At 35.1% G+C, this 17500-nt stretch overlaps 2 protein-coding genes and 1 long non-coding RNA gene across 3 annotated transcripts in view; 2 read left to right on the top strand and 1 right to left on the bottom strand.

Annotated features, from left to right (window-relative positions):
• Nucleotides 1-693: 693 nt before the first annotated feature.
• On the bottom strand, nucleotides 694-3334 carry LOC137643383 (involucrin-like). Its single transcript, XM_068376213.1, has 2 exons — nucleotides 3033-3334; nucleotides 694-1552 (listed from the first exon to the last, which is right to left on the bottom strand). Exons 1-2 carry the CDS (start codon nucleotides 3332-3334, stop codon nucleotides 694-696), a joined length of 1161 nt encoding a protein of 386 aa, XP_068232314.1.
• A 1112-nt stretch (nucleotides 3335-4446) lies between these two features.
• LOC137642312 (uncharacterized) lies at nucleotides 4447-5247 on the top strand. The gene is made up of 2 exons (XR_011044754.1): nucleotides 4447-4549; nucleotides 5102-5247. It is a non-coding gene; the product is annotated as an uncharacterized lncRNA (long non-coding RNA).
• Nucleotides 5248-17010: 11763 nt separating this feature from the next.
• LOC137643382 (putative per-hexamer repeat protein 5) overlaps nucleotides 17011-17500 on the top strand; it is a 1723-nt gene continuing 1233 nt past the window's right edge. Inside the window, exon 1 of the mRNA XM_068376212.1 lies at nucleotides 17011-17030. Within this exon, the coding sequence (XP_068232313.1) occupies nucleotides 17011-17030 (20 nt within the window). The remainder of the gene's footprint in view (nucleotides 17031-17500) is intronic.

Below are 17500 nucleotides of genomic sequence, written 5' to 3'. Positions count from 1 at the left end.
TGCCAAAGAATGCTGCAAATTGACCTTTGTAAGTTGTTTATCTATCTTCCCTAGAGCAATTAGGAAGTTCTCCTTTAGTTTATCTACCTTCCCTAGAGCAATTAGGAAGTTCTCCTTTAGTTTATCTACCTTCCCTAGAGCAATTAGGAAGTTCTCCTTTAGTTTATCTACCTTCCCTAGAGCAATTAGGAAGTTCTCATTTAGTTTATCTACCTTCCCTAGAGCAATTAGGAAGTTCTCATTTAGTTTATCTACCTTCCCTAGAGCAATTAGGAAGTTCTCATTTAGTTTATCTACCTTCCCTAGCGCAATTAGGAAGTTCTTAAGCAGTATTCAATTCCCACTTGCCTCACAATGTTGATCCTGCAGCCAGGTATGTCATATCTCTTTAAATATTGGGGCGTCGGTGCACCTTATGCAATGCGCTTAAGGAATTGTTTTAAGGATCTCTTAAGGAATTCCCGCCCTTAGAGATTACTTGGTGTTTGGTGTCATTTCAGTTCCTAACTGCACGAACGTTTTAGTTCCCTACTGTAACCGTTAAACGTTTTTAGTTCCCTACTGTAACCGTTGAAACTTTTTTAGTTCCCTACTGTAACCGTTGAAACGTTTTTAGTTCCCTACTGTAACAGTTATGACATGTTGGTTTCCTGCCGTAACCATAAAAAAGTTTTAGTTCCCTGCTATAAACTGTTAAAGCGTTTGTTCCCTAGTGTAAACGTTAAAACGCTTTAGTTCCCTGCTGTAACCGTTAAGAAACTTTAGTTCCCTGCAGTAACCGTTAAGAAACTTTAGTTCCCTGCAGTAACCGTTGAAACGTTTTAGTTCCCTGCTGTAACAGTTTAAACATTTTAGATCCCTGCTGTAACCGTTGAAACGTTTTAGTTCCCTGCTGTAACCGTTGAAACGTTTTAGTTCCCTGCTGTAACCGTTGATACTTTTTAGTTCCCTGCTGTAACCGTTGATACTTTTTAGTTCCCTGCTGTAACCGTTGAAACGTTTTAGTTCCCTGCTGTAACCGTTGAAACGTTTTAGTTCCCTGCTGTAACCGTTGAAACGTTTTAGTTCCCTGCTGTAACCGTTGAAACGTTTTAGTTCCCTGCTGTAACCGTTGAAACGTTTTAGTTCCCTGCTGTAACCGTTGAAACGTTTTAGTTCCCTGCTGTAACCGTTGAAACGTTTTAGTTCCCTGCTGTAACCGTTGAAACGTTTTAGTTCCCTGCTGTAACCGTTGAAACGTTTTAGTTCCCTGCTGTAACCGTTGAAACGTTTTAGTTCCCTGCTGTAACCGTTGAAACGTTTTAGTTCCCTGCTGTAACCGTTGAAACGTTTTAGTTCCCTGCCGTTACCGTTGAAACGTTTTAGTTTCCTGCCGTAACCGTTGAAACGTTTTAGTTTCCTGCCGTAACCGTTGAAACGTTTTAGTTTCCTGCCGTAACCGTTGAAACGTTTTAGTTTCCTGCCGTAACCGTTGAAACGTTTTAGTTTCCTGCCGTAACCGTTGAAACGTTTTAGTTCCCTGCTGTAACCGTTGAAACGTTTTAGTTCCCTGCTGTAACCGTTAAAAAGTTTTAGTTCCCTAATTGTAACCGTTAAAACGCTTTAGTTCCCTGCTGTAACCCTTAAAACGCTTTAGTTCCCTAACTGTAACCGTTGAAACGTTTTAGTTCCCTGCTGTAACTATTAAAACGTTTGTTCCCTGCTGTAACTTTTAAAGCGTTTGTTCCTTACTGTAAACGTTAAAACGCATTAGTTCCCTGCTGTAACCGTTAAAACACTTTAGTTCCCTGCTGTACCCGTTGAAACGTTTTAGTTCCCCGCTGTAACTGTTGAAGCGTTTTAGTTCCCTGCTGTAACTATTAAAGCGTTTCTTCACCACTGTAACCGTTAAAACGTTTTAGTTCCCTGCTGTAACCGTTAAAACATTTATTCCCTGCTGTAACCGTTAAAACGTTTTAGTTCCCTGCTGTAACTGTTAAAACGTTTTAGTTCCCTGCTGTAACCGTTAAAACCTTTTAGTTCCCTGCTGTAATCGTTAAAACGTTTTAGTTTCCTGCTGTAATCGTTGAAACGTTTTAGTTCCCTGCTGCAACCGTTAAAACGTTTTAGTTCCCTCCTGCAACCGTTAAAACGTTTTAGTTCCCTGCTGTAACCGTTAAAACGTTTTAGTTCCCTGCTGTAACTGTTAAAACGTTTTAGTTCCCTGCTGTAACCGTTAAAACCTTTTAGTTCCCTGCTGTAATCGTTAAAACGTTTTAGTTTCCTGCTGTAATCGTTGAAACGTTTTAGTTCCCTGCTGCAACCGTTAAAACGTTTTAGTTCCCTCCTGCAACCGTTAAAACGTTTTAGTTCCCTGCTGTAACCGTTAAAACGTTTTAGTTCCCTGCTGTAACCGTTAAAGCCTTTCAGTTCCCTGCTGTAACCTTAAAGCCTTTCAGTTCCCTGCTGTAACCTTAAAGCCTTTCAGTTCCCTGCTGTAACCTTAAAGCCTTTCAGTTCCCTGCTGTAACCTTAAAGCCTTTCAGTTCCCTGCTGTAACCGTCAAAGCCTTTCAGTTCCCTGCTGTAACCGTTAAAGCCTTTCAGTTCCCTGCTGTAACAGTTAAAGCCTTTCAATTCCCTGCTGTGTACAGTTAAAGCCTTTCAGTTCCTTGCTGTAACAGTTAAAGCCTTTCAGTTCCCTGCTGTAACCGTTAAAGCCTTTCAGTTCCCTGCTGTAACCGTTAAAATGTTTTCCAGCTGTACAGGATGGAATGTTTTAGTTCTCCGCTGTACCTGTTGAAACGTTTTACTTACCCTTTGAAACTTTTGTTCCCTGCTGTACCCATTGAAACGTTTTAGTTTTCTGTTGTACCTGTGCAAACATTTTAGTTTCCCGCTGTACCCGTTGAAACGTTTTAGTTCCCCGCTGTACCCGTTGAAACGTTTTAGTTCCCCGCTGTACCCGTTGAAACGTTTTAGTTCCCCGCTGTACCCGTTGAAACGTTTTAGTTCCCCGCTGTACCCGTTGAAACGTTTAGTTCCCCGCTGTACCCGTTGAAATGTTTTAGTTCCCCGCTGTACCCGTTGAAATGTTTTACTTCCCCGCTGTATCCGTTGAAACGTTTTAGTTCCTCGCTGTATCCGTTGAAACGTTTTAGTTCCTCGCTGTATCCGTTGAAACGTTTTAGTTCACCGCTGTACCCGTTGAAAAGTTTTAATTCCCCGCTGTACCTGTTGAAAAGTTTTAATCCCCCGCTGTACCCGTTGAAACTTTTTAGTTCCCCGCTGTACCCGTTGAGAAGTTTTAATTCCCCTCTGTACCCGTTGAAACGTTTGTTCCCCGCTGTACCCATTGAAACGTTCTAGTTACCCGCTATACCCGTTGAAACGTTTTAGTTACCCGCTATACCCGTTGAAAAGTTTTAATCCCCCGCTGTACCCGTTGAAACGTTTTAGTTCCCCGCTGTACCCGTTGAGAAGTTTTAATTCCCCTCTGTACCCGTTGAAACGTTTGTTCCCCGCTGTACCCGTTGAAACGTTTATTCCCCGCTGTACCCGTTGAAACGTTTGTTCCCCGCTGTACCCGTTGAAACGTTCGTTCCCCGCTGTACCCGTTGAAACGTTTTAGTTACCCTCTATACCCGTTGAAACGTTTTAGTTCCCTGCTGTACCCGTTGAAACGTGTTAGTTCCCCGCTGTACCCATGAAGACGGTCTGGTCCCTGTCAAGACAATATGGTCCCCTTGTGTACCTGTTGCAATTTCCTTTCTTCCACATGCCAACAGATTTTCCTTAAATCTGATAGTTGACACTGAAGGGGTTTTAAGAGTATAGTGCTTGGACTTTAGACCCAAATATTTATAATATCCAAGGCCATGTGACAAGTTTTATTGTAGTAATAAGTGACGTCTGTAGTATCTGAATTTTAAAATCAGATAGCGTAAGTACTAAATATTTTATTTTTACAGTTCCCTGAAGTAATTTTATTTGCATTTTGTTTCCTATTTCACTGTTATTTTAGAATACTTAAAATAATAATTTTTGGATGCGCACCTTATTCAAGACTACACAATTTAGGATTGTGTAACTGTAATACCGGTTCTTTTACTGTATAGGTTTTGTGAAGTGCTGCCGACCTAGAAGTGTTATTGTATAATTTAAATGTCAAATTATTTCGGCTGCTATGGCAAAAATAATTTTAATGTATATCTAGAGCTTGCAGAAAACAAGCATAGTTTTGTTTTCAAATTTGATGTCATATTGTCTGAGCCATGAGCTTTCCTCTGCCTGGAAAATAACTTTTACTAATAATTGTATAAATGTGCTTTAATTAATTTACCAGTTTGCTACGGGCGAATCTAAAATTTTGTCTGCACGATCTCTTGACATTAGAGATTTACTTCGATGATATCGTAATTGGACAGTTTAGTTTTATTTCAGTAATAATAATTTATACATATTTGCAGGTGACTGGAGGTGGAGCTGCCTTTTGAAATATCATGACAGTCTACGATGTTTTGGACTTTGTATGAAGATATGAACTTTGCATGCACAATGGACTGATTTAGGTAAACATTTGGGAGTACATACTTGAGACTGCTTTGGTGGAAATGTCATATTATTCCTCAACCTTTATCATAATGCTAAATATACCAATTAGGTGTTGGGTGTTTTTTCTTGGAACTTGGAACTATTATTGAAAGAGATTGAAAGTAAGAATTTTGGCCATAATTTCTAAAGCACGAAGGTAATCGGATGTTTACCCTAGCTAAAATATGCAATAAATTTACTTAATCTCCATAGATTATCATTGTGCACATATATCATTGTGCACATATATCATTGTGCACATATATCATTGTGCACATACATCATTGTGCACATACATCATTGTGCACATACATCATTGTGCACATACATCATTGTGCACATACATCATTGTGCACATACATCATTGTGCGCACTCATATATCATTGTACACATATATCTTTATATCTGTGTACTTATAACTAAGCAATCTTAATGGTCAGTTAACTTGTGGCAATTGATATTACTATGTAGGCCTACAGATTGTGTTTTTTAAAACTATCTTGATTAAAGTATTAATGTGTGTTTTCAGAATTTTGGAAGCTGATAATAGACGCTGTTGACATCATCAGAAGTATGAACTGGCTCTTAGTAGTTTTTCAAAGTTTTCCAAGAACTCCATTAAGGTAATGGAAACTCAGAAGGATCTCTGGTTATTTTAGTAAACTTCAAAATTACTATTAATGTTTGACTTTTAACCCTAATGTTATGTGCATGTATTAAAACTAGAACGTTGCTAAATGTTCTTATAGCAACTGTACTTTAATCCATGTTGTTGTTGTTGCTACTTGCTAAGCTACAATCCTAGTTGGAAAAGCAGGATGCTATAAGCCCAGGGGCTCCAACAGGGAAAATAGTGCCTCGATATCACAATTATTGTGAAGTCCAATAACTTAAATAGTGTTTTTCCTTCTTGTGGCTAATCTTACCAAGGAAGGCTACGCAGAGTACAATGGTAAGGTGTTCGCCTAGCATTCACATGGTGGCAGAGTGATCCCAGTTTAGGCTGTTTACTCGGGAGGCCACTGCTGTGCTTGGTAACCACAGTAGGGGGTTGGGCTTGCCCGGCTGACGTTCTGGTGGGCATCTATTCTGATAAAACTGGAACTGAAATCACACTTTTAAAAAGTAAAATTGAGGTCTATTGATGGACAAATCTTAAATAATGAAACATAGAGCATTAGTTTGTTGCTTGGGACGATAGCATCTGGTCTGAGGCTGGTCCCAACTTGAAAAATGGCAGTAGCTGGTCACTAAATAAATCTGATACTAACGTAAGCCAATATATAATACAGTTCTCTCATGCATACAGTTGAATTTTATATTCTTTATATTTAAATGATTTAAAATCATCCAAATTTAACAATGTTTAAGTCTTGAACATTTATAAAATTGATGTGAAGAAACTTACAAAAAAATTTATTAATTTTTAAAGAAAGTTAAGATACCTGTATGTTGAGAACGAATATTCATGAATAGAAGATGATTATAGAATGGTTGATCATAGAAGTTTTAACCTGTTTTAAAAGTAATTAACTAAGAATTAAATAGGTTAATGGTAAGCCCCATTATTTCAATTAACATAAAACCAGGTAGCCTCAGAAAGTTCATAGGTAGTGATATGATTTAGCTTTTAATGGAAGCTTGTGAATAACTTTCAGCATAGAATTTAACTGTCAGAATAGAATTTTTGTTAACTTTCAGCTTCGAATTTAACTTTCAGCTTCGAATTTAACTTTCAGCTTCGAATTTAACTTTCAGCATAGAATTTAACTTTCAGCATAGAATTTAACTTTCAGCATAGAATTTAACTTTCAGCATAGAATTTAACTTTCAGCATAGAATTTACCAACATTCAGCGTAGAATTTATCAACTTTCAGCATAAAATCTATTGCTAATAACTTTCAGCATACAATTTGTTAATAATTTTCAGCATAGTTTATAGTTAATAACTTAAAGCATAGTTATAGTTAATAACTTGAAGCATAGTTTATAGTTAATAACTGAAAGCATGGAATTTATTGTAAATCCCTTTCAGCATAGAACTGTTAGTAAAAACATCTTAAGATAGTGGGTTTTAACAGGTAACTAGATTCTGCAAGTAACAGAGTAGATACAATAGTGAGCTCTATGTAGTCCCACCTGAAGTGAGAAAGTGAGGATCTATACACTTACTATTCTAGGCCTTTCTGAGTGGGGATAAATCAACGTGGTGAAAGGGTTCGTGTATCGCTATGATCAGCAAAGCTATACTAGTCAGGGCAACCTATACTAGTTTGGTTTGCAATGGGTGATTAGACTCGAAGTCTCCCACCATCACCAATTCGCAATGGTGATAAAAACTGGTCAAACCCAAGACATACGGACATGTCTGAGGCCATTATCTTGCTGTGGAATAGAAACGGCTTGAGGTGTTTTATAATGCAGCTTTTGGATATATACATAATTCGGTGTAGGAATATCTGCTTTAGTTAATATAATAGGTTTAATGATTGTCGTGGCATGAACCCTCGGAGAGTAGGAATGGTGTGTAATAAATGACAAGTATTGATTAGTTACAAAACTAGGAATAGGTAGCACATTCCATTTAAAACAAACATGCCTCCTTAATTACATATCAAGATCATCTCCTCCCCTGCCTATTGACGCAAAGGTCTTCAGTTAGATATAATCAGTCGTCTCTATCTTGAGCTTTTAAATCAATACTTCTCCATTCATCATGATCTACTTCACGTTTCATAGTCCTCAGCCATGTTGGCCCGGGTATTCCAGCTTTTTCTACCCTCTTGTGATGCCCAATTGAAAGTTTGGTGCATCAATATCTCTGGGGGAGTACAAAGAGCTTATCCAAACCTTCTCCATCTAACCCCACCCCGCTCGCCCTAATCCATATATGGTACTCGATTAATGTCAGTTTAATTTCTATTCCTGTCTTACCATTTCAATCCCTAAATTCTTCAGAGGGCTTTGTTCTGAAATCTACAAAATTTGTTGGATATTGTTAAATTATCATAAAATTTGTGCAGAATTTTAGAATTACAGAATGGTTCTCTCCATTACAAACCACTACTGAATGACATGCTAGACTCGTATCTTTTCTGGTTAGATTATTTTTTAAATGAGGGTCTCTTGATTAATGGATATCTAATCCTCACAGTGTTTTGATAACTAGTTTAGTAGACATTCATAGGACCAGTAATTTTCATTTTGTTGAAATATTTGGCTATGCAATATATCATATATAGTTTCATTTAAATGTCTTGCATATTACCTATTTTGAATAATACTCTCATATTGGTATATAGTGAAGTATTTGTTATAAAACCTTTTTTACTGCGAGGTGAGGGAGGGGTTTGTAAGTGCTGTCAAAACCTCAGGTGAACTGTAGGCATTATTACTTGCTTTAGATCTTTTCATATCTTTCATCTTTCTACTTAGCCTCTATTTTTAGAGATTTTGTTGTGCTAGCTCGTAACTTGATAGTAAATCTGCAGAGCGCTCCCATCACAAATTATATAAACCAAATTGGAACAATTGGCCGTATTTTATATCATTATAGGTAGTCAGTGATTTGAAAAAGTAGGTATTACTAACTATGTGCCATACAGACTTAGCAGTAATTCAGATTTGGGTATCTTCATCTTTAGAGAAAGCTTGAATTATTTCTAACTACCCTGGAAAAGATTTACGGAGCAGTGTTTGAGCATTTTATAAACATAACCTAAACATTATCTAAATTGTATTTATTCTTTCAGGATATATGTTCTTGCATGACCTGAGGACTCGAAGAAATATCTAAATTGTATTTATTTTTCAAGGATATAAGTTCTTGCATGACCTGAGGGACTTGAAGAAATATCCAAAATTAAGATACCAGTTCTTGCATGACCTGAGGACTCTCCGAAATATCTAAATTTTATTTATTTTTTCAGGATATAAGTAATTTTATGACCTGAGGACTTGAAGAAATATCTAAATTTAGGATATAAGTTCTTGCTTGACCTGAGGATTTGAAGAAATATCTAAAATTAGGATAAAAGTTCTTGCATGACCGGAAGACTCTCCGAAATATCTAAATTGTATTTATTTTTTCAGGATATAAGTAATTTCATGACCTGAGGACTTGAAGAAATATCTAAAATTAGGATATAAATTCTTACATGACCTGAGGACTTGAAGAAATATCTAAATTTAAAATATAAGTTCTTGCATGACCCGAGGAATTTAAGAAATATCTAAATTTAAGATAAAATTTAAGATAAATAAAATTTAAGATAAATAAAATTTAAGATATAGGTTCTTGCATGATCTGAGGACTCTGAAGAAATATCTAAATTGTATTTATTTTTCCAGGGTATAAGTTCTTGCATGAGCTGAGGACTCTTGAAGAAATTGGATTTATATAACTTGTAATGAGGATGCCACGAGTAGGATTAGTTGACGTAGAGGAACGTGAGAAATATAACGGTAAGCATTTTATCTATTGCTCCATATTCATGATGTATCAATGATTATATAAAAAGCATTTGAACATACATGTGATTGTGTATAAGATCAATCTGTAATATTCAGATCTTATCTAGCTGTGTAAAAGTTTTGTCTAGTTAAGTGGGAATTTTCACTAAGAGTACAAGTGCTTCAATGTAGATTTTCTTTATATTCCCGTTTTTGAAGGAAAGAATAGTTTCTTAAAAAGGCGTGTCTTTTGTTAAAATCTAAATCTGTTTTCAAAAATCTAAATCTGTTTTCAAAACAACAATAATTTAGTATCTCTAAACATGTAATTTTGTTAGAAAATTGACAAAATTACAAGTTATTTCCCTTTTTTAAAATGAAATTCTTTAATTTTTAGTGTTTTTATTCTAGATCTCTTTAAAACGAAGTACTATAGCTCTTAGAAATGAAATTGCTTCCATGTATTTAATGTAGAATATAATTGGATTTTGTTTGTTTTTAAAGACATTCTTTTCAGATAAAGTAGCTCGAATGGTTGAAAAATGACGAGTTCATAACTAGAGCCTTTCTTTTCAGATAAAGTAGCTCGAATGGTTGAAAAATGACGAGTTCATAACTATCTGCCGTAATATTAAGATTCATCTGGAGGGGGGAATGTTATCTCCAGTATTCGTTACTGAAAAACCAATTGATCGATGCAGGTGGACAATAAAAGTCATTTTAGCCACAGGACATCTCAACTTGTTGAGGGAGAAATGCCACACGGGTGAAATGCCACCAGCACCCGTGAAGAGGATCGAGGGTGTTCACCTGTTTTCAGCATCGAAAATTCTTGCATGCTGGGAAAGTATTATTGGAAGCACACTTCAATATGAAAACGAAACTTCAAGGGGCTTAGAAAAAGCGGAAACATTTATATTGAGGTGAAAAAAGTGATACTATGTTAGCAATTACTTGGAAAACACCACGTGTGTTATTCAATAATTCATTGTGTTATTCAATAATTCATTTAATAAAACTCTATAATATTTTTGAAAGACCTTTTATTCAATTTCCTTCAACAGTACTTGCCGCTAAGTTAATTAGAATTTTCTCATAATGTAATAAACTCGCAATTATTCTGCTTTCTTCTTCTGCTCTGTTATTCTACTCCTTTTGAACCCTTGCGCTGCAGCATAGCTCCGTGATGAACTACCACCATGTGGCCGATTGTGGTGAGATTTTCCTCGGGGTCTTGCATGGCTAAATTCTTGCTTATGTGGAGAGGTTAACTATCCCTCATTCCCTGGCTTCTGCTGCAACTTATTCCTCAGGGAAATGTGAACTTGCTGTCATGGAACTGGACTCTCCCTCTTAACTTGATGCCATGTAACTTCCAGACCTCGTAGTTGCCACGCTACTGAAACTTCCAGAACTTTTAGTTGCCACACGTTTCTGTAACTTCCCGACCTTATAGTTGCCACGCTGCTGGAACTTTCCGATGAACCTGCAGTAGAACAATGAACAACTTTAGGTTTACAAACTTTAAACAACAAGATTTTTTACGTATGAATACAATCCTTTTTGTTAATGTAGTTTTCTATCAAGTATAGAAAATATTGCTTTAATGCAAAACACAACCTATTTTTAGTATTTCAAGTACCTTTAAAATGACTTTCTAAAACTAAACAGTTTAAGTTTAGTTCAGTTTGAAGTTTAGTTGTTTAAAATTTAATTATCTGCTACTTTTATATGACAAGGGGAGGCATACAGTTTTTATGCAAGAAACTTGGGAATAAAACAAAGAATAAACTGGTGACAGTAAAGAAATGAACATACTGGTTCAGTAAAAAAAGTAAATGATAAACTTGGGAAATAAAAGATTTAAACATAATGGTTCAGTAAAAAATTTGAACAATAAACTTGGGAAAGCAAAGAATTGAACATACTGGTTCAGTAAAAAAAGTGAACAATAACCTTGTGAAATAAAAGAATTAAACAGTGGTTCAGTAAAAAAGTGAACGATAAACTTGGGAAACAAAAATTGAACAATAAACTTGTGAAAGTAAAGAATTGAACATACTGGTGAATAAAAAAAAGTGAACGATAAACTTGGGAGAGAAAAATTTTAGGAGAAAAAAATGGAACAAACATTGTTAACTCAAAGAATGAACAATAAGCTTGAAAAAATACAGTGAACAATAAATCACACAAAAAGTGAATAAACTAGGGAAAGTAAAGAACAATAAATTGGGGAACCAAGAGAGTAAGCAATAAACTAGGGAAACTGAATTGAACAATTAGGAAACCAAAAAGGTGAACAAAATAGATTAATAAAGATATTAATACAGTAATCAAAATAAAGAACCAAAAATAGCTATTAGGGAACTAAAATCGTGATTAGGTAAAAAAGTGATTAGGAAACTAAAAAATGGAACAACAAATTAGGAAACCAAAACAGTGGAAAATAAACTAGGAAACTAACAATTTAAACCAAAAAAATAATTATGGGAACACAAAAAAGCACACAATATAGGAAACCAAGAAGTGAACAACGAAAAACTAAAACCGAAGTGAATAAAAGGAGAAACTAAAAATTAATTGAACAATAAACTGGACGAAGTAAAATAAAAGTGAACAGTTCATTCAATTTACCTCATAAGACCCTCATTTGATCATTCCCGATGATAGTTGTCAAAAATAAAGTCTGCAAAGGACCCTCATCTGAACGTTCATGTCGCTGGTTAGCAGCCATGACAGCCATTCTGAAAAAAATATATTCAGTGGGAGTAAAATTGTGAATTACAATAAACTCTAAACAGAAATGTCCTTGAAATATATTAAATTTGTTTAATAATTACTTCATGCCAATTAAAATTGGGATACTGGTGATAGTACAATATACCCGAGGGACTTTATAGAATAAGCTTAAGTTATAACCATAATGGACAAAGGATTAGTGCATAAGGTAGATTGATATCATAAGGTACAGATTCTGGTCCTAAGCTTCACATCCAACCTTGAAGGGTATGACATAAGGTAGGTTGATATGGCCGGAATCTGTTACCTTAGAATAAGCTAAAGTAACCATCCAACCTTAAAGGTTATGTGCATAAGGTAGGTTGATATGGCCGGAATCTGTTACCTTATAAGAAGCTTAAGTAACCATCCAACCTTAAAGGTTATGTGCATAAGGTAGGTTGATATGGCCGGAATCTGTTACCTTATAATAAGCTAAAGTAACCATCCAACCTTAAAGGTTATGTGCATAAGGTAGGTTGATATGGCCGGAATCTGTTACCTTATGAAAAGCTTAAGTAAACATCCAACCTTAAAGGTTATGTGCATAAGGTAGGTTGATATGGCCGGAATCTGTTACCTTATAATAAGCTTAAGCAAGCCATCAAAAGCTTTATAGTATGCCACCAAGAACTTTACAGTATATCTTGAAGAACTTATCAGTACACCAACAAGAACTTAAACAGTATGCCACCAAGAACTTCACAGTAGGCCACCAAGAACTTCACAGTAGGCTACCAAGAACTTCACAGTAGGCCACCAAGAACTTTACAGTAGGCCACCAAGAACTTTACAGTATATCTTGAAGAACTTTTCAGTACACCAACAAGAACTTAAACAGTATGCCACCAAGAACTTCACAGTAGGCCACCAAGAACTTCACAGTAGGCCACCAAGAACTTCACAGTAGGCCACCAAGAACTTCACAGTAGGCCACCAAGAACTTCACAGTAGGCCACCGAGAACTTCACAGTAGGCCACCGAGAACTTTACAGTAGGCCACCAAGAACTTTACAGTAGGCCACCAAGAACTTCACAGTAGGCCACCAAGAACTTCACAGTAGGCCACCAAGAACTTCACAGTAGGCCACCAAGAACTTCACAGTAGGCCACCAAGAACTTCACAGTAGGCCACCAAGAACTTCACAGTAGGCCACCAAGAACTTCACAGTAGGCCACCAAGAACTTCACAGTAGGCCACCAAGAACTTCACAGTAGGCCACCAAGAACTTCACAGTAGGCCACCAAAAACTTCACAGTATTAGTATCTAGAAAGAATAGATTTGGACTTAAGACTAATTAAAAATAAAATTTAATTAACAGTTACAAACACGCCTCTTAATACTTGAAACTTTCTTAATTTTCTCTAAACCACAATTGAAATGTTTGTTCCTCTTAGCTTTCTTGAAACAATTATCAAGTAATCAGTTTAGAAATAAAGATGCCACAGTAACCTCTGTATTAACATTCTAGAAGTGTTAATTATCAAGTAACCAGTTTAGAAATAATGCTACAGTGACCTTTGTATTAACTCTCTAGAAGCAGTTAATCACAAGCAACCAGTTTAGAAATAAAGATGCTACAGTAACCTCTGTATTAACTTTCTAGAAGAAGTTAAGTATAAAGTAACCAGTTTAGAAATGAAGATGCTACAGTAGCCTCTGTATTAACTTTTAGAAGCAGTTAATTATCAAGTAATTATTTTAGAAATAAGATGCTACAGTAACCTCTGTATTAACTTTCTAGAAGCAGTTAATTATAAAGTAACCAGTTTAGAAATAAAGATGCTACAGTTACCTCTAACTTTCTAGAAGCAGTTAATTATAAAGTTACCAGTTTAGAAATGAAGATGCTACAGTAACCCCTGTATGAACTTATAGAAACAGTTAATTATCAAGTAACCAGTTTAGAAATAAAGATGCTACAGTAACCTCTAACTTTCTAGAAGCAGTTAATCACAAGAAATCCTTTTAGAAATAAAGATGCTACAATAACCTCTGTATTAATGGTACCTTTACTAATTATCCCCTTCACCAATCCGACACCAATCTACTTTAAAATGTTACAGGTCAAAATATTACCTTTTTTTTCACGATTTTCTCCTTGAATTTTTTTTTTTTTTGAAATTTTCAACAAGTTAGCCCTATAAATCTACATAAAATTCACTGAAGTGTTAAAGGTACTTTTAAAATGGCCAAGAATAGTTACAAATTCTAAACCCTGTGAGAAAATACAGGCTTTGCATATTCATGCCAATAATTGCAAAGGAATTTAAGTTAGAGATTATGAAACTGCTTATCTTTCATGCTGTAAGATTAAAACCTAAAAAAAATAATAGTTTAGTTTACCGACTCAAAATAGTTTCGAATATAAGGTCTTACTTCAAAAAATCAAAGTTTCCATATTTCAAAGCTTCCGTATTTTGATTTTGATAAGAAAATTCTACTTCAGAAATCCCTGGTCTTGATGGGGCCCTGGACAGCACTTCGTCAGGTCATAAGAAGTCTTGGGTATACGTAGAAACCACTGAACCACGATCTGAAAAAATATACATTGTTTAATTGGATCAAAATTTCCATAAAGTATCAACTGAATGAGCTATATGTTTTGAAAACCATTATATTAAATTTGAATTAAGCAGCTCTTCTAGGAGAAGGACTCCTAAATCAAACCATTGTTCTTTCGTCTTGGGTATTGTCATAGCCTTTGTACATTTGTCTTCCACTGTCTTGGGTTAGGAGTTCTCTTGCTTGAGGATACACTAGGGCACACTTATCTTAATTTTTATTTTTCCTTAGTTTCTTTTCCTTACTAGGCTATTTTCACTGTTGGTGCCCCTGGGCTTATAGCATGCTGCTTTTCCAGCTAAGGTTGTAGCCTAGCAAGTAACAACAACAACAAAATCAATAATATTTTAGCTATACCTAATTTATTTGATGTTGAGATTGGACCAAGATTAAAGACAAGAAGTTGGAACATATGTTAAGCAGAAGACTAGCAAACATATTACTAAGGATACTAGCGATAAGACTACAGAAAAGATTCTGGAAAATATGTTAATCAGAAGAATAAAAAGATGTCCAAACTTATGGCTGTTTACGCGAATTGGAAATTTTACTTGACCTTTCACCTTGACATTCCAAAATTCAATTATTTCAGCTTTTTACGTAACAGTTAATCCCTGAAGTTTTATTACTCAACGATGAAAATTGTGGCCAGGAAGATGTTAAAAGAACACACAAGCAGGGGCGAAAATATAACCTTCCAACTACGTGGTAACTTAACTAACTTGCTTAACTCTTACTAATCTTGGCGATACAAAATTCTATGAAAATTAAAGCTAGAGTCAGTAACCCGTGAATGGTGGAAGCGTCCAATATTTTTTACGTTACAGTCACTCAATTTACCCTTAAACTGTATCATGTAATCGTAACTAGGATCAAAGATTAAAATTACAATTTTGACCATCATGCTTTTCATTTAATCTAATTAATTTGTTGGACTAAACAGCTGGTGGAAATTGAGGTTATACTAGATAATTTCAAATATCTATATCCTTGATAAAAGAAAATTAATTAAAATATATTTGAAATTTTAAGAAATCTGCCCACTTTCGGTTCAGAATATGCCATTTAAGTCTTTAATGATCGATATGAAATTCTCTGGCAATTTGTTAAAGTTTTTATAGTTTATATAGGAAATATTTCAACGTTAATTCTGTTTTAAGTAATTTAATTTTACTTATTTCCTTTCCTCACAAGGCTATTTTTCCTGTTGGGGCCCCTGTTGCTTATAACATCCTGCTTTTCCAGCTAGGGTTTTAGCTTAGCACGAAATAATGGAAATAATCCTGATAACAGAGGTCATTGACGCCGATATTTAGTCATGAACACAATCTTCCGCTTAATTCATATCTGATAAAGGTTGGGCAGGTGTTCTAATCAGAGTTTGAATTTTAATTCAGCTTGCTAAGGGCATATCTAGATATATTTCATACTTGAATCCGCCAATGCCGAATATCTACCCTTAAGAATAAACCTGAATACCAATTGCTAAGGCTATTTTGAAATCAGATTTCTGTCCCTTAATGACCGAAAATGAGAGGTATTTTAGTATCGGCTTAAGGATATCAAACTTAGAATGCCACTTGCTAAGGGTATCATAAATGTATAAAACTATTTAACCATAGATTAACAAATAGGAACCACAATTTTAGTCTCAGGTTAAGGCTATCCATAAATGACATTAAATGGGAACTTATTATAGCCTCAGCTTAAGGCTATCAAACTTAATACCACTTGCTGAGGGTAACTTAAATTCATAAAATTAGTTAACCATAATGATAGTAAATGCAAACTATCATTTTAGCCTTAGCTTAAGGCTTAAAAGCTTATACCACTTGGTAAGGGTTCCTTGAATTAATAAATTTTAACCATAAATGACCGTAAATGCGAACTATCATTTTAGCCCCAGCTCAAGGCTATTAAACTTAATACCACTTGCCAATAGTAACCTTAAATTCATAAAATTAATCATCTATAAATGACATTAAATTGGAATTATCATTACAGCCCCAGCTTAAGGATAACTATCACATCACTTAAGGGTTATCTAGTGATAACATTTCTTATCCTTAGGAGACATAATGGAAACCCTCATTTTAGCCTTAAAAGAAACAAAAAACCTACAATCCCGAAACCCTTCTTTCCCTGCCTCCCATAACCAGGGTTTAAACTTAGATTAATTACCTTAATTCTGAAGTCATATCGGTTTTACTAGATTAAAATTCAAGGAAACTGGAGAACAGAACATTACAGTACACAAGACTTACAAACTATATTGCAGTAGCTAAAATAGATTCAGTCCCGGGTTCTACTTTATTGCATACACTAAAATATTCTTAATTTCGCTAACTAGCTGTTTGACGAGGAGCAAGAGCAGTGCCTCCATATAAGCTGATATCAAAATGCAAAACTAATGTCAATATAGATATAAAAATGCAAAAAAAGTTTATTCTCCCTTTTCAAGTCACTAGCTATTGCAATAACTTTAAACTATTTCTTTAGTGTTCAGTATTTAGCGACTTCATTTTTCGACACTTCAAATAAGCTATTCGAAGTTGCCAGCTTTTGAGAAAAATTTATATATAACTATATGGTTATAGAACAGTTTCTTAATACTATTGCCTGTACACATTTTTCAACGAGATGCCAATAATAGGACACGGGTAGGAAGCGGAATGTGTTAAATAATCAAGCAAAATCTAGTAAAAGCTGAACTTACTTTGAATACAAACCCTATTCAAAATGCTCTTTCCCTAATTAATGTAATGAAAAAGTCGCAAAAACGTCAAGATTTTAAACTACGCTAATCAATTCCCAATTACAAATGTTAAATCCAGAAAACTCAGGAACTAATTCTATCCGCAATTGTTAACCAATTTCACCGGCAAATTTAGATACTCATTTAATAAATGTTAAAACTACATACCTTCTATTGGAGTATTTGATATGAAGAGAAAAATCCCTTTGGTGTAAAAGTAACAACATACCTCTAAGAGAACCCCTTATTTAACCGTGTTTCTAAAAATTTTTCACTGTTCATGTACAACAAATTCCACAATTCTGAAGCCTAATAAGAAATAAAAAACTTTTAAAAGAAGGTAAAACACTTACAAGCAGCAGATAAAAGTTCACA

Source organism: Palaemon carinicauda, chromosome 6, assembly GCF_036898095.1.
Source record: "Palaemon carinicauda isolate YSFRI2023 chromosome 6, ASM3689809v2, whole genome shotgun sequence".
Classification (NCBI taxonomy): domain Eukaryota; kingdom Metazoa; phylum Arthropoda; class Malacostraca; order Decapoda; family Palaemonidae; genus Palaemon; species Palaemon carinicauda.
The sequence above is the reverse complement of the archived record's forward strand: the minus strand, read 5'-3'. Positions and strand labels throughout refer to the sequence as shown.

Excerpts from the sequence above, each read along its gene's own strand:
- LOC137643383 (XM_068376213.1), bottom strand. The coding sequence starts at position 3,334 with ATGGGTACAGCGGGGAACAAACGTTTCAACGGGTACAGAGGGGAATTA. Across the intron at positions 1,553-3,032 it reads GAACTAAAACATTTCAACGG|CAGGGAACTAAAACGTTTCA; the intron begins GTACAGCGGGGA and ends TAACGGTTACAG.